We start from the raw sequence: 21,698 nt of genomic DNA on the forward strand, positions 1-21,698 counted from the left end.
TAATAAATGTGGCTCTTTAGAATGAATTGGAAAGTTGGTCGCTGCTGCAGAAGGATATGATAGATATTGTGTGCCTTATTTTTGTGGCTTTGATTTCTGTGGTAAAAAAATCAAATTAAAGCCGTAAAATAGAACAATCGTGCAGTCTGAGTGTGAACTGCAGATGGACTGAAACGTGGCAGGTTTGGATTTTAAACAGAAGTAAACAAAAAGCAGCTTCTCATGTTAATCCTCTCGCTCCCCTCAGAGTAAAACTCTTTGAACGACTCTGTGGGAAATGTGCTGTATAAATAGTTACCTTTCCTCCATCCCTCCCCCCCTCGTCCCGCTGCCTCACGCTGTCCTTTCTCTCCTGCTGTTTTCAATTTCATGTTTGACTGCTTCAGCCCTCCTCTGTCTCTCCATTCCACTCCCATTAACGCAGTAATGATGGTAAATCTAATGGGCAGTAAAACTGAGAGCGGAGCTGCTTCTCTAAAGGCTGGACTGTCTGTGTGTGTGAATATTTCAAACTGCACTCGTTAGAAAAGCACTCGCACACACAGTTATATGCTTTACATTCAGTGTTCATTTACATTTGTTTAAAACTTGTCTTGAAAAGCTGAGTGAGCGCGCTGCAGTCCGTTTAACCAGCTGCAGAGTTTCCAGCATGATACGAGGAGCAGTTGAGTGGGCGGTGCCTTGCTTGAGGGCTTCTCGGCAGCTCCTGGCGAGATGATGACTCGCTGATATTGTGATCGTCAGAATCTGGGTGAAACAGCTTTGGAGGGATGACAGAGTCCCCCCAGTAAACCGTATAAACGATTTATTGTGATGATAGGAAACAAACCGAATAGATGAGCTGCCGATGATTGATGACGGGGTTAGCTGACTCGGCTACCAAAAACGAAATGTTCAAAGCCACCTGTAACTACCCAGAGTCTGTCCTGCACCACAGCCCTCGTAGATAATGTCCGTGATCTGTGTTGCAAACTAGCAGCGTGGGAAGAATTTTGATGTAGAACATAAATGGCTGTGTGTCTGCTGTGCTCGAGTAAATACAGACGTAACTATTCAGGCGGTGTGTAACCAAGCAGGTGAGCCTGCTGGTACTATTAGCACTGCTAGTGTTAGCCACACTGTGTTTTCTTATCGTTAGAGTCAGTTTTTAATGTCTGTTTCCATGATTGGTGGCGAGCTTCACCTCTGCGTTCCTGCACGCAAAGACCCCAATGAGCAGATCCCCGTTATCGAGCAGGCTCTTGTTCGTGTGTCCTGCGATGGATTCTTGGGCTCTCTGGCTTTTTATTAGGAATCTTTGTGTAAATTAACTGATCATTTTGTTGAAGCAGAAAAATAGGACAGTTTTTAGTGTTTCAGAAACCTCACCGCTCTGAGAGGAATCCAGAGTGACGTTTCAGGGGTTCAAGGTCACGAATCTTATAATTTCAGTAATGTTCCTCCCAGAAGCTTTGTGTGCAACGTTTGGTTAGAAATAAAGGAAAACACCAAAACAAACAAACCTCCTGTTTCCACTCCTCACCCTCCTCTTCATCTCCTTGTTTTTATCTCCTTATTTCCCTGTTGTGACTGCTTCTGGTGTTTTCTTCGGGCCGTTTGACCAGCATGTTTCTTTTAAAACGAATCTCTGTTGAATCTCGTGTCTTTGCTTTTCTGCTCAGATGTGTCGGGGAGCACGGTCGGAGGTCACGGAGGCTCTCAGGGAGACCGGGGAGGTCTGGGTTCGGTCCTAAGAGAGCTGGTGAAACCAGGAGACGAGAATCTGAGGGAGATGAACAAGAAGCTGCAGCACATGTTGGAGGAGCAGCTCACCAAGAACATGCACCTGCAGAAGGTAACGGTCCACACCAACATGCTACATGGACAGTTTCCACGGGGTGAGGGTTTAGTTCTATAAAATATCCTTTAAATTACCGATTCAAACACACACAGGGTGATGATTTTCATCTTCACCGACTTGACTGTTTAGACCAATAACAGCAGAAAGAACAGCCTGGAAGTTTCACAGGTGGCTAAACAATGTTTTTTCAGATTGGCTGAGACTGATTGAAGTGTTTCCACAGGTCGTATTATTAATTTTTAATCTGCTAATCCATCAGTTTGCTGCATTCATCTTTGTCCAGGAAATCTTCACTGATCTCATTACTGAGAATGATTAATTAATACAGCTGAAAGAAATCTGATAGAAACATCAATAAACACTTAATAAAAGACTGAAGATGAAACACGTAAACAATGTATGTACAGTTTCATTAAGGTAATGTACACACACGGAGACCATCAGCCTTGTGGGTTTCTTTATGTGGTCACTCCACCCTTTTCCAGCTAAGAACCATCAGCTCAGACTTGGAGTTGATGGTTCTCATCCAAACCACTTTGCCCCAGTGCGAGGTCGTCGCCAAAACAGCGAATGTCCATGGTCTACCACTCGCTTTTATCTCACACAAACAATTACACACACGCAGTAACAGCAAGTGTAGCAATCTGTGCTGTGCATACGGGCGCTTTGATGAAAATGTAACAGCACGCCACGTCAACGCAACTGCTGTGATTGGCCTGTTCCGTAACATTGATTCCTCCTATGCTTTTTCCTCATATACCATTTCACCGCAGGTTTGAATGAATCACTGAGAGAATATCAATCATTGTCTCAGCATAAGGAATAATCATCACTCTTTCAAGTGTCAGATCTTCCTAGAGGGAGATCGTTGAAAGTATCAGTTGTGAGGTAAAGTCCAAAGATGTGGAAACACTTCAGGGACAAACACGTTTGACTTTGAAAAAGAAACAAAAAACACACTACAAGAAAAAATGGGGGAAGAGCCATTGCAAGGGGGGGCGCGGCATGAAAAGGGAAAAAAAAAAAACGCTTGGACACTGCTAGCATCATGGACAGGTTTTTGACGGGGCTCCACATGAACGCAAAGCAGGAGATGAAGCATCGCTGAATATGTTTCCAAACCAGCTTCCTTCCAAGACAAAGACTAGAAAATATGGTGAAGCATCTTCCCTTTGGCTTCACCTGCACAAGTGCCGAAGTAGGTCTCCCTGCAGAATTGGTTTTCCCTTCATCGGGAGCAGCGCTGGGCTCTTCAAATCACGGACAAACAGGATCCCACATTCTTGACTTTTAGTTCACAAACACTTCTTGTAATGACCAACTACTCCTGACATTTTGGAGATGTGAGCTCTTTATACAGTAAAGTTACAGCGGGATACAAATAACATCAGGCTGATCCTGCCAGGATTTGTTCCCCCTGTCCAAATCACAGACAAACAGGATCCCACAGCTGTTTATGTTTTTGAACCCACTTTGCACACAGAGGCATTTTTTGATTTGATAGTAATGTTGAATATTATTACACAGGAAAAAAACAACTACACGTAAAATAATCACACCGTGACGCCTCTGCCTTTGTAAATGGAGGGACAGTAACTGCATGTGTATATGTAAGCCTGTAAAACTGAAGACAGTCAGATTAACAGTATTTTGTCTCTATCTGCCATTCTGCAATTCATCTCATGTAAACAATAACGTGGCCACAGCGTGACGTGAAAAAGGCACATACCTTTGACGTTGCGTGACGAACACTGTATTCCTCGTCCACACGTAAACGCAAAAAAGGAGTTTTAAAAAATCTCAGTTTTCGGTGATTCGAAACGTCGTTTACGTGGACGAAACAGCTGCGTGTTCAAAAATACCCGTGTAGGTGCGGACGCAGCGTAAAAGAGTTAGTAGTTTATTTTCTTACTACCTGCAGATTACTTGTATTTGCTTAATTGTTTAGTAAATGTTTGAGGTGTGAAATAAACCGCAGTGGAGCAAAATATGGGCGTGTGTGGTTGGAGGACATGTTTTTTTTTTTTTCTTGGGGGGGGGGGGGGGGCATTTCTCTTGTAAAACAAAGAGGGGCCTAGCGAAAAAAAGTTTGGGAACCACTGGTTTAGGGGGAGAAATTCAAAGAATTGACTTTAAATGTCCCATTTGTCAACATTTTATTTTGAAAAATCGTTTTCTGCTTACCAGTCCAGCCACATCCCATTCAAAATAAAATGGCTACATATCTGATCAATCAGCTGAGAGAAAATTCAGTTTTCAGAGCCTTCAAGCACAGATCAGTGGCTTTAATCATGGAACAACCTTTTTCCATGAAATGTGTCTTATTAAGTACTTGTGTTTTTCACACTGAGCGTACTGCAGCTGTTAGTAACAGATGTTGTAAATTACAAAATGATGTTTTACTTGAGGCACTTGCTTGAAATCATTTCAATTACTGAGTTCACAAATTTGTAGCTTATAGGTTTGTAATAATTCACTTTTGTGATACAGACTATAGTCTGGGCTCTGCTGTTATTTTCTTTTAGCTGCAGATGAATTAAATGATAAAAGATTCGATCGTATCTCCTGGTCTTCATGTTCAGAGTGAGATTTTATCCAAAAACGGGTGCTGCTGTTTCAGAGATGGGCTGTAAAGCTGTTGATATATAAACATTTTCTTTCTGTTTTCTGCAGGACCTGGAGCTGTTGTCCCAGGAATTAGTTCGTCTCAGTAAAGAGAGCAGTCCCGGTAGCAGTGCTGCTGGGTCAGGATGAGGCTATCACCTGGATTAATCCATGCAGTCACTTCCATCTCACCACTACCATTCACCTCAGCTGGAAGGTGTCAGCCAGACTCAGGCTAACACCTGGAACCAAGTTTTCTTCCTTACCCCATCTCTGCGCTAAGACCTGCTGTAGGCTCTGACTACTGCCTGAAGCTGTTATGTTTTCACCATTTCAGCCTGGGTTGTGACTAAATGCTGAAATAATGTTCATGTCATGCTTTTCAGCCTGGAGGAAGCAGTACTTTTTAAAGGCGTAGAAGAAGACACTGAATGGAAACACTGAGGATATTAAAAGCTGGCCTCAACTCATGTACGTCTATGTTGAATGTACTGTAATTAGAGCGCACTGCTCAGTTTGCGCTGAGTCCTGGCTACGACCTGCAGTGGTCACATTATAACAGACTCGTGCTTTCTGTTGTCTGTAAATCTTTGCTTTCACTGGTTTCTACTTTATGTCTTAACACTCTGTCTGTCTGTCAGGGCCTGGCTATATCCTGAAGGACGCTTATCCTAAATGACTGACATTGGTTCCTGTAACTCTGTTGTGATCTGATTATGTCCCGTCTGCTAACGAATCGCACATTACTGAGTATGTGGGCTATGTCTATGCTGTCAGCTGACCTTTTTGATCTTCTTAGGGAACCAAATGTAAGATTTTTATGAGGTCATCATGACACCTGAGTTACCCCCCCCAAATTAAAAGATGCAGTATTTGCGTATTTTATTCTGAAAGTTCAGTTCGCCACTGCCTTGTCTTTCCTGCCTGCATGGTGGTCAGGTCTCTGTTGTGGTGTCCTCTATATAAACTCTCGTCCAGATGTGTTCACTTCTGACTTTTATATCAGTGGCTGACGTCACAGTGGCGACGACCATCTAACCAACAGACCTCCAGAGCAGACCGTAGACTCTGAGGTGAATGACGTCAAAGACACCACAGAAACTAGGCCAGGAAAGTAGTACGAGGTTTGTCAGCAACTGTTTGTCAGCAACTGAGCTTTCAAAATAAAATACTTACTTTGGACTTTTTAAGCAGTTTCAACCAGAGAATGAGCGATAATCCACCAGCTGTTGCAGCTTTAATCACCTTTTCTTTGGTGAAACTCAAGTTTTACACGTTATAGTGAAACTGTGATGACACTAAAAAAAACAAAACCACTTCTTATTAAGTGTTTTTCTAAAAGAACTTCATTCCATAGGAAAGCTTGTTTGCTTTAACAGATTTAACATAACCACCAGAAAAAATAAATGCCTGTACCTTAAAGACTACCTACAAATGTTCACGTTAAACTTCCTGTTAATCTGTCAGCTGGTGTCACACGTTAACTGATTGTGTCCTTAGATTAATTAAGAGTTGCTTTATCTGTCTGTGTTGGGCTGTGGCTACGTCCAGGAGTTCACAGTGTGAAATGTCTTAGGCGTCACAGGTTCTCTGTGCAGCTATTTTGCGTCCCAGCCTTTATTTATTGCTTTTTATACACTTTAGGATGCAAAATGGTCTCCCGTGTGTTTCAGCGCCTGCCACCAGAACAGTCATGAAAATTCATCAGGGATGGCAAAGGGATCCAGGCTTAGACTATTAGCTGGATTTTCAGACACAGTTTCTTTTGTCGAACCTAGTGTGACCGTGTTTCTGTGTTTCGATGGCTTTTATTCAAAATAACATCTCCGAGAAATAAAAACTGAAACGCTAAAATATTAAAACACCAGATTTTGTGATTATGTTTCCCTTTGTTTTAGTCAGGTTACTCTGGATAAAACCTGGTTTAAAAACATCATTGATGACAAACAGCAATCAGTAATAGCTGGACAAGGAAAAATCTGCACAGCTTTAATTAGCGTGACGCAGCCTGGGATCCACAATGGTTCAACAAAAGCTCAATGACTGCCTTGGTGTGGTCTGTGTCTATATCCTGGATGAAAAGAGCTCTAACATTTCTTGCACTATTATCAGTTTGTGAATACTTCCCTCTTTACCGGAGTCACCAAATGGCACACAACAAAGACAGTTTTCAGGGGTTTCTTTTGCTTTTCTGCAGGGTGGGTCTATTTCCTGCTCTATAATGTTCACTGACTTTGACTGTATCGTTGCATTTATTTCTGTTTCGTGAAATCTGACAGGAAGTGACAGACACTTCCTTTTTGCTTTGCCTTTGTTTCTTCTGGACTCTGGATCATGGGCCCTGACTACGCCCTGGATTATACTCTGCCCCAGGCTAGCTCCATCTAACTGGGCTGTGATTATATCCTGGACATTATGCTTGTAACAGATTTTGTGTTTTATGTTATAACTGCCTGTATATCACTGCTTTTTTGTTTTGTTTTGTTTTGTTTTTTGGGTACACTGCAGCACATATCCAGCACCGTCTGATGTTAGGAGTTTAAAATGTCAACATGTGGGAGGAAAACTCGAGCTGTTTCTGGTGCAGCTTTAAGGATTTTCAAATCTTAAGCTCAAGGGTGTTTAAACCAAACATTAAGCAACTGAAAATTTCCCCAAAATGATCACTTAGCAGTTGAGCTGCACCACAATCAGATCTTTTTCCACTTTTGCTTCAAAGATGGCACTAACCTGATCCACTGGGATTGGTCTATGTGCTGGACAGGGACTCGGCTGGAGCTTTTTGTTTGTAATGTTTAAATCTGTACATAAACGCTGCGATATGACTTCTAACTGTATGAAAAATCAACTGATCTATTTATGAAGCTGATAATGATCATGACGCTAATTATTGTAACTATGACGAAATGTGATTTAAAAAAAAAATACTGTCTGAACATGATGATCACGTGTTTGGGGTTTTTTGGCTCAATTTTTCCAACATTTTACTGCCTTTAAATCAAAGCTTGATTTTGGCGATCTGAACGCAGAATTCTCCTTCATGCCGTCAGATATGCAGGACGAATGGTGGTGCTGATTAGGCCTGGACATTTTATCAGATTTTAGTTTCAGTTACGACTTTGCCTGCCAATGAATATGAAAGCGGATCTTATCAGGCGCGCCCCATTTCTAACAGGGCTCAGTGGTGGCATTTGATAAAGCAGCTCAAAAAGAAACCAAAGGCGTGTTTCTCTTTAGTTTCAGCTCTTTGTTCCAACAATCAGTCCAGACTAAACCTCAACACTGGATGAATTTAATAATATTAGAAAGAAGTCCTACCAGACTGAAGTTTAAAGACTGTAAAACAGCACAAAAACTCTCTGTGGGGTCATCGAGGGGTCGCCAGCTGTTACCACCTAAAAGTGAGATGTTGCAAACAGTAAACATTGTAAAATATTGTAGGTTAATCTGTGGAGGATGATCTGGTTGCCTGCAGCCGTCTGTTTCTCAGTTGTTTTTGCCCGTCTGCGAGACAAAGGTTGGTTGTTGGCTGCAGCTCGCTGTGACTGTGCTGGATTGGTATCTGTCTCACAGACATCGGGCGGCTCAGGTGGTCGACCAGGTCGTTTACCAAACTTCAATCAGAAGGGAGTGGACGGATCTCGTCCTCCTGTGCATGTGTCAAAGTATCCTTGTGCAAGATGCTGAATCTCAATTTGCCCCTGATATACATCGGAGTGTGTGTGTGTGTGTGTGTGTGACGAAAGACTGGTTCGTTTACCATGATCATCACCCCCAGTACAACCCTGTCTCCCCTGTTAACCCAGACTTTATATTTTATCTGTTTGTCTTTTGAATTAATTTTTAAATTCAATGAAATCCATATATTTTTAAAGTTTAAAGTGCCCGACGCTTGTTATGAATAATATGAATCATCATGTTGAATAAAATCCTAATTTTGGAGTCTCCCATAATTTAGCAGCAGTGTCTGACCAGTTTGGGAGGCCCTGAAATTAAGATAAATGGACAGAAAAATAAGAAACAGAGTGAAGAGGAGAAAGGGAGCAGTCGGGCTTTGAAGGACGCTGTAGGAAATCACACACAGGTGTTTTTCAGACTTTTAGTTCTTAAACATTTCTGCTAGTTTAATCAGTGGCACGGCATGAAGTTAAAGTGTTAGTTTTTCTTCTTTAGCTGGACAGTCCTGATCAAAATAACTGAAGAATTATTATTTTGAAATGATTTGGGGCTCTGTCTAAGTCCTGGATTAGGAAGGAGTCTGAGTTCTGGCACCACGTGTTTGAGGATCAGCTCCTAAAAATCTTCTAAAAGTTGAATGAAGTTCGGTTTCTTCGGAAGTTTCACTCTTCAGACAAACGTACAGGAGGGCAGACTCCGCCCTCTCTGCCATCCCACAATCCTCGCTGTTTCCTTTTTTTCAGAATCCAACTCTTTGTGTTCCCAGTAAAGTTTGGAGATGGAGGTCGAGCTTCGCGGCTCTCTGCAGGGAGATGCCGCCTGGCTCAGCACTAATTAGCTCTCGGGCGCTTCCTGTCCCACAGAGAGAGGCGGATTAAAGAGGTGACCGCTCACCGCAGACGGGGTCCACCTTAACGAGATAGCGCCTGATTGGCCAGGCTGTGGGTTAATTGAAGGGGAGAAAGTGATGAGTTTTAATTAAAAGGAAACCTCAGAGGGAGGCCGACAGCCCGAGAGCTGTATTTCTCTGATTCGTCACCAACTTTACTCTCAAACTTTTTAACTATTCGTTTTTTGATGACACTGATCTGAACCTGCAGTTTTTCAATAAGAAACACTTGTTTTCTACTAACTTTGTGACTTTAATCTTCAAATTTTCATGAATTTCTAACTTTATAGAGGCAGCACGGTGACGCTGTGGTTTTGTTGCCTCACAGCAAGAAGGTTCTGAGTTTTCACAGGTTCTCTCCGATACTCTGGCTTCCTTCTTTTCTCACATATTAATCATATTCTGATTTTGTTCAGTTGTCAAATTTAGGCCTATATTTGGATCCAACAGTGTTATTGATGCTTTGCTCCCTAATCTTGTGAATCACTGCCTCATTATTAGTAACGTTTCCTAAACTCTTCCTCACAGTAATTATCACTGTAACTAAATGTTTTTCAAAAGAAGGACAAACTGCAAAAAAGGCAGGAGACACTGGGAAACGAAAGAAGAGAGGACGGAATAAAAAATAGAAATGACGGGAGGAGAGAAAAAGGATGAAAGGACCTGAGGCCTAGAGGGCAGGAAGTGAAAGAAGAGATGAGATGAAGATGACAGTGATGAGGGGAGGAGATAAGATGAGGAGGTGAAACAGTAGGAGAGAGATGAGGAGAGGAAGGTTATCTTCTGGTGATCGTTTGCATTAAAATCTCAAATTCACTCATTTCTGTTCATAAAGATGCTCAAAGAACCTTAAAGGGTCCTATAAACTTTCTGTTTAGTTGCTATGGGTTACATGAGCTTTACACTCTCCGTCTCCATTGTAGAGATTTGAGGACTTGAGTATCTGGGTAAAAAGTGCAAACTCACTCTTCTTATTTCTCTTTTCTTTCTTTGAGGTTCACTTTAGAAATACACGTCAACGTTACGGTCTCAATCTCATCAGATGTGTCACAGCACCAAGCGCCAACGGTGCCCAGCTACTCACTGAAAAAAATATAGTGCTGGGTTTATTTTTTATTGAAGGGCTGCACAGAGCGGATGACAAGGGCATGAAGTCAGACAGAGGAACAGAATAAAGAATGTGCTCAGATTTCAAAATAAAAGACCCCATGCAGAGTAAAAGTGCGAGTGGGAGTCATGCAGACCGCTTCACAGACATGAACCAGGTGCACTCCCAGGGTTAATCTACCGTTTAACCTCGACATGCTCATGCGTTACACAAAAGTTGGATGTAGCCACTGTGACATCATAAAGTTTGAAGCCTCAATTTGAGTGTTTGGAGTTGGAGACAGAAGAGACCATATTTAAGAGTGTAACGTGGAGGGTTTCATCTTGGTTAGCAAGGTGGAAGTCTCACAGACTCAGATACAGATACCTGCTGATTAGTGGTAATATTTTAGTACTAAAATACTAGAACTTCATTCACCAAGTGTGGAAGAGACATTTGTCGAACTGACCACACACAAAGCTGAATAGCAGAGGTGAGACCTAATGGAAAGTGGCCACGCCTCTAATAATGCACTTAATTATTACTCACACAGACGTCTTACTTAAACGTTTACTTAATTCAAACCATTTCCACCAACGGGTCACCAGGAGATGGATTTAGTTTAATTCTGGATTTGGTGGAGATTTCACAACAAACCGGCCTCCTTACTCAAGCTTCCCGTTTATCCAGGCTGCTTGTCTTTACTCCCAGCTGTGACACAAAGACCTTTTTCTTTCCGGACACACGGGTGAGTTATGACTGCACTTTTATTATGAAAAGTAATATTAATTATGAAGACCAAAAGCTATTCTTGTAGCAGACTGCAAACCTTTTAATTCTGCTCTAAAGTTGAACATTTCAACTATTGATGCCAGCCTCAAGTGGCCATTTGGGGAACTTCAGTTTTTCGAGCACTGGCTTCATTTTTTCAGATCACTGCTGTTTCCTGAGTAAAACGTCGTCCACACCGGCATTTCCAAAGATTTGCAGACTGTAGGATCAACTTATTATTGGATGTTTGATAAGTAGTCAGACTGAAGACTTGATGAGATGGAAGCGGACAGGCTGAAGCTCCTCAGGTGAAAACACAAGCTGTCGTGTTTCCTTTTGGTTTGAGGGTGTCGGGGAACGTCCTCACAAATCCAGATGCAGAGACGTGTGTGAGGTCGGGGTGATTATGTAACTGGACTCTCTTTTTGCCCCGGGAAACCAGGGGCTTGCCGTGGAGATCCCCTCATATCTGAATGAGGGTGCGACAGTTACACGGAGAGGGAGGAGGAAGTCGGTTTACAGAGTTTAAAAAATTCACGAGTTTTCTCCTGCAGCAGACTGCTAAATATAGACTGTGTGTGTGTGTGTGTGTGTGTGTGTGTGTGTGTGTGTGTGTGTGCGCGCGCGCGCGATACAGAATCCGTCTCCACAACAGAGAGGTCTTAAATGCATCACAGGATGTTGGTAAATGATGCACCATAAATAGTCAGTGGACATCATGAGGATGAACAGTAAACGCATCACCACAGCACACAGCCAAGAGACCAACAAGTCTGTGAACACATCACCATATGGTCATGAGAGGAAACACAGACACAACCAACAGACTGCAAACATGACGTAAGAAGGAACTGCGTGCTGATGAATGCATCAGCAGAAAATCAGCATCACGAGGGAGAGCAATAAAGTCAAATATGAGAGAAAGGAAAAGAAAATGAAACTAAGGTCATCATCAGAGATAAGGAGGAAAGAAGTAAATGCATCAGCTGCACACACACGCAGTAGTCCTCCACAGTAGATGCTAGCTGCATCACAGTGGAGGACATTGAAGGCATCATTGGCAAATTCAAGCAAATAAACCATGAATGAACTGAACCATAATCTGCTGATCTGCTGATTTCAGATTCAGTCATCTTCTCAGAGATGTTCAGCTTCCAGCTGCATCTTTACACCTGTGTGTTCTGTGATTCACCTCAGAGGTGTGCAGAAGCATCAGAGCGGAAAGTTACTGAAAAAGTGGACAGTGGGAGAGTCCATAGTTGTGAAGTCCGAAGGCACTGTGGTCTTCCACTACACCACCCTGACGGGAAAACTCAGACGCGGAGCAACACAAATACACCGATCAGGCGTAAATAAAGACCACCGACAGTGAATGACGCGTATTATTTCTTCATCATGGCACCTGTTAGTGGGCGGGACCAAACTATGACGTCTTGTTTAACTCATGATTCTTCTGCATTCTTTCTTATGACCAGCAGGGGGCGATTTCTGTGGTTGTATAGAAATCAGATTGAACTCAACAGGAAAACGACCTCACTGCTTCGCTTGATGTTTGATTTCACTAAAGACTTTTCTGATGAGTTCATGGTCTCTGTAACAAGCTTTAAATTCTGCTGAAAGCAACACGATGTTTGTTTTGTGAATAAACGCCCACATTAGTATCCGGAAGGATGACAAACGCAGCTTTAAGGCGGGGCTACCTTGTGATTGGCAAGTTGCTAAGACATCGGCGTGCACCCCTCAGTCATCACGTCTGTGGCCTCACTGCCATGGCCACATCCATCTTTAATAAGCAGTGCAGGACAAACAACAACAACCTGAACTCACATCAGACTTGCTGCGTTAAACGGACTTAACTACACACAAACACACACACACACACACACACAAACACACACTCAGAGTGCACTGTGGCCCCAGAGGCCTCTGAGTATTGATTGGACTCTTAGCGTGTGTAATGAAAGCCGCTGCGTTTGTTTTTAGCTTCAGAGTGGGAGGAGAGAGATGTGGCACTGCGGCAAGACACACACACACACACACACACACACACACACACACACACACACACACACACACACACACACACATGCAGTATCAGAGATGTACATGTCTTTATATAGACTCACTGTGAGCTGTGTGGGAGGCTGTAATTGAGAGGAAACAGCCTGAGGTCTGATTACACCACCGCTCTCCACTTTCCTCACTTCTTTCTTTCTTCATGTAATTTATCTTCTATTCACTTTGTTTCTCTTTGATTTGTTGTCCGGTCTCCTTTAAGCCTCCAAACCAATACCTGGATAAACTCTAAGTGGATTTCCATGAAATTTCATCCATTCTACCCCTGAGCATGAAGTTCAGATACGTTTGGGATTCTCTGACATTTCCTTTATTTTGACTTTTTAACCGAGATGAACCTTTGTGAGTGTGTTTGGTTACCTTCAAAGGGAAAAGTTGAACGTGTTGGAAAATTCTTTGTAGTAACTTTTAGCTCAGGTTTTGGTCTCTGCCAAGTGGCACCTTCAGAGGGCTGAATAGGAAGCAACCTACCATTAAGGGTGTGGCCAGTTTGAGTGACAGGCAGGTGTGCTTGGTTTTACTGAAAGTCTTTCTAAGGAGTCAGCTGTTTGATCTTTACTAGCCAAAATTAGCCTCCTGTGTAATATCACAGCTGCTGTGTCTCAAGTTGCATTTGTCAATACAGTTGCTATTTTTGAATGACTACACAGATGGTGCACCCTGGTCACTTCTCATCCTCACTGGAGATCGTTACGTAACAGAAAAGCCCCATTTCCATTAGTACCCAGACTGACTCGGCACAGTTGCTTAGAAGCATTGCTGTGACAATGACCACACACGTTAGGACGTACTGACGGAAACCATTGCGGAAGTTCCCAGAAACTGTAGTTCTTCTAGTGGCCACTTGAGGCTGGTTCATCCTAGACACCTAGTCTTAAAATATTCAACTTTCTGGAGGTTTTCTTCCTGTTAAAAGGGAGTTTTTCCTTCCTACTGTTGCCATGTGGTTGCTCATACAGGGTTACCTGATTGTTGGGGTTTTCTCTGTAGTGTTGCAGGGTTTTACCTTACAATATAAAGCAACTTGAGTCAACTGCTGTTGTGATTTGGGTTGTTTAATAAATTGAATTGAATACAGCAGAACACACAAAAAAAAAGGCTCAATGCGTTGTTACCTCCTTAACAAGAATTGTCATCTCCAGAGTAACAAGCGTGTTTGCTCGATAGGTGTCCAGACTCAGGCAGCTGGAGCTGGTGGCTCTCTGCTACAGGCTTCATCCTGGATAATCAGAGTTACTGATCCTCTGCTGTGTTTGTGCTGCTGGAACCTTCTGGAGAATCTTAATGAAGCTATCTAACAAATAATACGGTTTTCAGTGTGATACAGCCTATCAAAGAACTTTGCACTCTAGTTTAAATGTATGTTTTATCATAAAAAAAAAGAATTGTTACTGTCTACCAGGTCAGTATTGCACCTATAGGGTTTATGGATGCAACTTGCCAACAAAGCTGGCTGCCCTCTCATCCAAATATGGTCACCTTTGATGGAATGGTTGAAGTCAACACAGAGAAGCTAAAAAGCTTGAATTCCAAGTTTAGATTCAAAGGGTGACTCTATGGTAGCTGTGTCACCCTCACAGTTATCTGAACTGAGACACACTGAGCAAATGACCACGTCCTCCAAATATGGTAAGAAAAGACCCGAGTTCTCTCCAAACCAGTACCGTCATTCATGTGAGTAGCATGCTACCAAAGCATATATTTAGCTCACAGACTAAAGTGGCTGATTATAATGTTATTCCAGCTGTAGCAGATGTGTCCCTGAACCTGCTCATTCTCCCAGCATCACCATTAATGCTACAAAGAGACCCGATTAACTAGCCTAACAAGTATAGTCGCACAGTTCCAGAAATGTCCTCAATGTGGTGTCAAAATCATCTTGAAGCTCCAAACACACTGACTCATGTACTGAAAATCCATCCATCCCTCCATCCATCCATCCTTTCATCCATCCATCCATCCATCCATCCATCCATCCATCCATCCATCCATCCCTCCATCCATCCATCCATCCATCCATCCATTCAGTTCGGGGTGTCATAGGGCAAAATGAGGGGTACACTGTGGACAGGTTGGCAATCTGTTGCAGGGCTGTAGTGAAAATACTTCATTTTTTAAATTCAGAAAGGATGATGATCAAGCTACTATTTTCACCTCATTATGATCCTCATTTAAAGTAAGAACAATATAAGTGTGCAGAGACAGATATGTAAATATATGATAACCCAGAGAGCTGCATCGACCCCGAAAGTGACCCGAGCTGCACATAATTCATGAAGTCTTAAACATCAGTGAATAATTCCATACATCAGATCTGAGCACAGGATCATGAACCCAGCTGCATGTATGAATCAGACGTGATGAATAATAAAATCTGAGGTTCATCTCTGGGTCACACACATAGAATGTATGTCCTGCTATAGATTTCCATCTAAATCTGATTTCATTCATTTATTCTCTGCATGCTTAGTTACAGTATTTTAAACCTCTGACTGTTTTAACCCCCGAGCCTTCGGGACTGTCATACTCTGTATTTTCCCAGTGACTTGGCTGCAGGTTAAATAATTATTCTGTTTCTATAATTATTATGTATCAGCTGGTTCATTTGAAAGATTAACGAGTGAAGCCTGCTGCGTGCTCACTCAGTATTTGTTGTTGGTGCAGGTGTGTGTTGTGTGTGTGTAGTTCAGACATCAAACCAGACTGACCTAACTACCAGGTCACATGACCCTACTGTCTGTCTGTCTCACCCCCCGCCCCCTCTTGTCTTTGCTATGTGACCTGATTGGACTTAATGAGGTTTCATTGGTGCAGCAGGATCAGGTTCCCCAGAGCTGCTGCAGGACGACTCCTGACAACTTTACAGTGAAGCTGCTTAGTTTGCTTTTTTCCCCAGCATAACATTTTTTTACACTTAACAACAACAACAACAAATAAATATATATAACCAGACTATTTACATTCATGTGGAAAAAAGTAGTAGCCAGGTGCTGCCAGTCAAATGCACTCGATCAAATCGTCATCAGCACGTGTAAAAGCAAAAGTCCTGGCGTGTCCTTAGCACAATGCTAAGGAGGAAAGGCTTCAGCAGCAGGTTTAGAAAAGAAACTGTTGCTGCAAGTTAGTTTGAAAAGGGTCATACATACGACCATGATTCTAGATTATTCACAAGGCAGTTTCCAATCTTCCCAGGAGTCGACATCCCAGCAAATTCACCCCAAGGTCAGACCGGCAATGCCCAGAGAAAGTGAATCATATCTACCACAGGCTGTGACAGGCTCGCTGAAGCTAAAATCGACCTGTGTGGTTTGATTCCACAGAAGAGGTGGACTCTGTGCACCACACCTGCAGTCTCATAAATGCCCACACCTGAGTTTGACCCAAGGAGCACATCCTTACAGTCAGGCACGGAGGTGGAAGCATGCTTTGGAGATCTTTCCCCCACTGGATGCTTCCTGTTCATTGGGAAAGTTATTTTAAATGTTTCCTCAGCGAATTAATGAACATTTATTTAGATTTGTACGTTCTTGTTTTAGTTTGTCCTGCTTACTGATCATTTCTACATGTTACAGGCAATTTAAATGTAATAATGCAGATTTAAAAAATTGCATCTTATTATTAGCATCTCTTTTTGTCTCCACTGCACATAGAAGTTTATCCTGCCTCCACCCTCCACCAGCCCAGCCCTGATGCCAAGTGAGTGTTTAGTAAAACAAAACACTACGAGTGTCCCAGCTGGCAGACAGGACGACCCGTCGTCACCTCTGACAGCCGAACACAAACTGAATCTGGGGTCGAAGCCAAAGCTTTGCAGCGCACAGACAGAGTGTCAACTCACTGACTGATCCACGGGTAGATAAGGACGACAGGTAGGCTGATGGACACACGCTGAACATAATGAAGCCGTCAGGCTGAGAGAAATCCTGACCCTGAACACCTGAACGCCTCGCAGACAGATCTGCTGCAGAAAAGGGAAAAAAGACATCTGAGCAGATGAGCATAGGACACAGGGCCGGACATTTTTATGATAAAATTATAGTAAAAAATATCATTTTTTCATGGGTTCATGGGTTAATTCAGTAATCTCTCATTCAGATGCTGTGGGACTCAACATTTTCTCGTGTGAATTTGTACTTTGTGAACAACTGTAATAAAATGATAACGTTGGTTTTGGTCATTATGTATTCACGCTCATAGAATTAAATATTGACCGAACAGGTGCAGCCTGAAGTGTTAGCTTAACATGCCGGCCCTATTTTTATAACCTGTTCTCAGGCCTTTCACCAGCAACCCCACCCACATGTGATCATACCTCAGGTGTAACCGCTTAGCTCGTTCACTCTGGCAGCTTTGCTGCATCCATCCCTCAGACTTTCCAGGTGGATTTTAGACGCTTCTCATCTTAGGCTGACAGACCAGGTGATTTTTTTCTCTTTACTTTTTTACTTTATCGTTTTCTCCATGATCCACTTCACAGTAAGTGGTGGCATGGCAGCAAGCAGATGGTGAACACAGGCTGACTATGAGCACCGAACAGTGCGCATCATGAACGTACTTTCTACTCATGTATTAATGAAGGATGAGCACAGTTTTGGGACATCGCGTCCAACAGCTGTTTGTGAAAACTGAATAACCTAAATAATGTTATTCAGCCTTAACTATTCTGCCACCTATGGTCACGAGCTGTGCGTAGTGACCGAAAGAACGAGATCGCGGCTAGAAGCAGCGGAAAAAGGTGGCTGGCCTCTCCCTTAGACACAGGGTGAGAAGTGGGAGGGGCTCAGAGTAGAGCCGCTGCTCCTCCACATCGAAAGGAGCCAGCTGAGGTGGTTCGGGCATCTGACAAGGAGGACACGCCTCCTGGGTGAGGTGTTCCAGGCATGTCCCACAGAGAGGAGGCCCCTGCGCAGACTCAGGACACGCTGGAGAGATTATATCTCTCGGCTGGTCTGGGAAACCCTGGAAAAATGTGGCCAAAGATTGTTTTTGAAAATTAGTTTATTAGTTAGTTAATTAGTTAATAGTTAATTTCACAAGTTTAAGTAATTTGTAATATACAGTTTCTCTTTGCATCTGTTTCAGAGATGATTAAACATGTGTAGGAATTAATGTTCATGTCTAAGTCAATGGGACGTAAGTCTACGATGGATGATGTGTACATGTCACATTAACAGGATTTCCAACCCACAAACGCAAAACTGCACAAAACACAGAAGTCAGATTTAAAGTTTTTGAGAAGCTTTTTATTAAGAATCAATATGAAACCTTTAAAAATGCTTTAGGGACATTTTCTGTGTCATTTAACTCTACTGTGAAGTCTTAGTGTTGAGCTATGTGATAAACGGGATGTAGGATATTTTGTTCCATTCGGCTGAATCACTGGACAATACTGCATTTCTTTAAATTCCATGTATCTAAACATGAGCATGAATGCACAGATGCAATTATTTAGATTCCACATGGAACAGGTTTGTGCTTCACTTCTTTTGTACCAACACATCACATATTATGTAATTGTTCTATGCATTTATGATCACAGCAGAACAATGAGTCCCGTGACAGTCATGGTTCTGCTGTGAGTGCAGGAACGATGCACAAACAGATAAACGAAACCATTTTATTTAATGGAAAGTTGAAGTCCAAATTCTTCCACAACTACAAACACTGAAAACAAACTAATATGTTTCATGAAATGGAAAAAATAGATTTTACTGTTTTGCGCGAACCAAACCTGATGAACACTTGATGGATTTATAACCTTTTTTTCCCACCTCATAGTTACACGTCCACCCTCATGCCTGCTGCAGATTTCAGTCCAGGGTTCATGTTTCATAACATACGTGGTTACTTTTAGATTGTTTTTATTTTTTCTTTCCCCCCATGTAAATACAGTAGTTACATTGTTACACAACTTGCATGTATTTTAAAGAGGTTTTCTGTCTGCTGCACCGTTGGGCAGCAGACAGATTGAGAGGGACGGCTGCAGACAGAAAGCATCGTGTTACATGAGAGACAAACGGGTCTGAACAGGTAAGACTGTGCAGGGAGGATGGATGGACAGGTGAAATGACAGGTAAGAGTCACAACTGATCCTGTTCCTGTGGTGTGTGACACTACAGCCGGACACAAAGACCAGGATCTGGGGGCCAGACAGGCAGAACCACACAGAGCATCGGGTTTCCTTCGTCCCTCAAAGTTTCCACAAACGCTCAACTGCAGACTGACAGACACCTCCCACAGCAGGAGTTTCAAATATGTGGTGGGCGGTGCCTGAATCAGCTGACTGGATGTTGTTGCAAAGTGTGAAAAATCAGTGAGGTCACTAATTAAAATGTTTTCAATAAAATGCTGCTGTTCAGTCTTGACAGGCTGAATCATAAATACTTCATAAAATAGTCCATGAAGCTGCAGGTTTTGGGCCTTTCTGTCACTCTGATCTGGTTCACAGATCACAGAGAGGAAGACACTGGAAATACATAGGTGCTGGTCAGTGGGGTTTTAAACCCAACAGGAAATAGAAATATTGATTTTTTCACAGCTGAGCTTTAAGTTCCCCAATGAAATTTATTGGCACACCCACTCCAAATTAAAGACAAAACCTTGTTTGTTTGGGTGAGTCTGAGTAATATTTTCTGAGTATTGTTAGTTTCAAAAGAGAATCTGCAATATTTTAATGCCTAAGAGTTAGACTAGAGAGAAAAACAGAATACTTTAATAATCCCTAAGGACATGATGGGGGTTACAGCTGCTCCAAGACCGTAACAGTAACAGACTAAACTAATTAAATAATACGATATATTACAATATATCAATTATAAATACCAGGAATATTACAGAGGTGAAATATTGACCACTGACATGTGACTGTAAAACTTTGTCATTTGTTATTTTACTGTAGAGCGTTGCAATGAGTACAGTGTACAGTGGGGCAAAAAAGTATTTAGTCAGCCACCGATTGTGCAAGTTCCCCCACCTAAAATGATGACAGAGGTCAGTAATTTGCACCACAGGTACACTTCAACTGTGAGAGACAGAATGTGAAAAAAAAATCCATGAATCCACATGGTAGGATTTGTAAAGAATTTATTCGTAAATCAGGGTGGAAAATAAGTATTTGGTCAATAACAAAAATACAACTCAATACTTTGTAACATAACCTTTGTTGGCAATAACAGAGGTCAAACGTTTACTATAGGTCTTTACCAGGTTTGCACACACAGTAGCTGGTATTTTGGCCCATTCCTCCATGCAGATCTTCTCGAGAGCAGTGATGTTTTGGGGCTGTCGCCGAGCAACACAGACTTTCAACTCCCGCCACAGATTTTCTATGGGGTTGAGGTCTGGAGACTGGCTAGGCCACTCCGGGACTTTCAAATGCTTCTTACGGAGCCACTCCTTTGTTGCCCGGGCGGTGTGTTTCAAATCAAATCAAATCACTTTTATTGTCACATCACATGTGCAGGCACACTGGCACAGCACATGCGAGTGAAATTCTTGTGTGCGAGCCCCACAGGCAACAGAGATGTGCAAACACAACAACACAAACGAGCAAAATACAAGAATGGCCGACCTGAAACTAATAAATATATGTACAATATATAATAGTGTATGCATTTCTGGATGTGTATACTAAATATTTTCCTACGTGTGTGTGTGTGTGTGTGTGTGTGTGTGTGTGTGTGTGTGTGTGTGTGTGTGTGTACACATTTTTACAAATTAAATAGTAAAAAAAAAACAAAAAAAAAAAACACAACAACAATAATAATAATAATAATAATAATAAAATATATAAAATATACAGAGTTGAATATGTGCAAAACAAGTGGCATTTATATACAGTGTGGAGTGCATAATGTTAAAGTTCCAGTAGTGAAGCTGAGGTGTCTATGACGTGTTCAGCAGTCTGATGGCCTGGTGGAAGAAGCTGTCTCTCAGTCTGCTGGTACGGGACCGGATGCTGCAGAACCTCCTTCCTGATGGAAGTAGTCTGAACAGTTTATGGCTGGGGTGACTGGGGTCCTTGATGATCCTCCCCGCTTTCCTCAGGCACCGCTTCCTGTAGATGTCTTGGAGGGAGGGAAGCTCACCTCCAATTATCCGTTCAGAGCACCGCACTACTCGCTGGAGAGCTTTGCAGTTGTAGGCGGTGCTGTTGCCATACCAGGTGGTGATGCATCCAGTGAGGATGCTCTCAATGGCACAGTGATAGAAGGTCCTGAGGATGCGGGGGCTCATGCCGAATCTTTTCAGTCTCCTGAGAAAGAAGAGGCGCTGCTGCGCCTTCTTCACTGTTTTGTTTGTGTGTACTGACCACGTAAGATCCTCAGCCAGATGTACTCCAAGGAACCGGAAGCTGCTCACTCTCTCCACAGCAGCGCCGTTGATGGTGATGGGGGTGTGTACTTCTCTGCACCTCCGGAAGTCCACTATCAACTCCTTTGTCTTTGCGACGTTGAGGGTGAGATGGTTGTCTTGACACCAGTGGGTCAGGGCGCTGACCTCCTCCCTGTAAGCCGTCTCATCACCATTGGTGATAAGACCCACCACTGTAGTGTCGTCCGCAAACTTCACAATGATGTTGGAGCTGTTAGTGGCTGTGCAGTCGTAGGTGTAGAGTGAGTACAGGAGAGGGCTCAGTACACACCCCTGTGGAGCACCAGTGTTCAGTGTGATGGGGGATGAGGTGATGCTGCCCAGTCTGACCACCTGGCGTCTGTCAGACAGGAAGCTAAGGATCCAGCTGCAGAGGGAGC

At 42.7% G+C, this 21,698-nt stretch overlaps 1 protein-coding gene across 3 annotated transcripts in view; it reads left to right on the forward strand.

The window, feature by feature from the left end:
- The window catches only part of gripap1 (GRIP1 associated protein 1), a 42,616-nt gene extending 35,231 nt beyond the window's left edge, over positions 1-7,385 (forward strand). For 2 of the 3 annotated variants that reach the window (XM_040022703.1, XM_040022704.1), the window contains 2 exons: positions 1,662-1,834; positions 4,514-7,385. In XM_040022703.1, the coding sequence (XP_039878637.1) occupies positions 1,662-1,834; positions 4,514-4,594 (254 nt within the window). In that variant the 3' untranslated portion in view covers positions 4,595-7,385. The remainder of the gene's footprint in view (positions 1-1,661; positions 1,835-4,513) is intronic. The other variant, XM_040022706.1, reaches the window with a different exon arrangement.
- The last annotated feature ends 14,313 nt before the right edge of the window (positions 7,386-21,698 follow it).

This window comes from Simochromis diagramma, unplaced genomic scaffold, assembly GCF_900408965.1.
Source record: "Simochromis diagramma unplaced genomic scaffold, fSimDia1.1 OVJJ01000308.1, whole genome shotgun sequence".
Lineage (NCBI taxonomy): Eukaryota > Metazoa > Chordata > Actinopteri > Cichliformes > Cichlidae > Simochromis > Simochromis diagramma.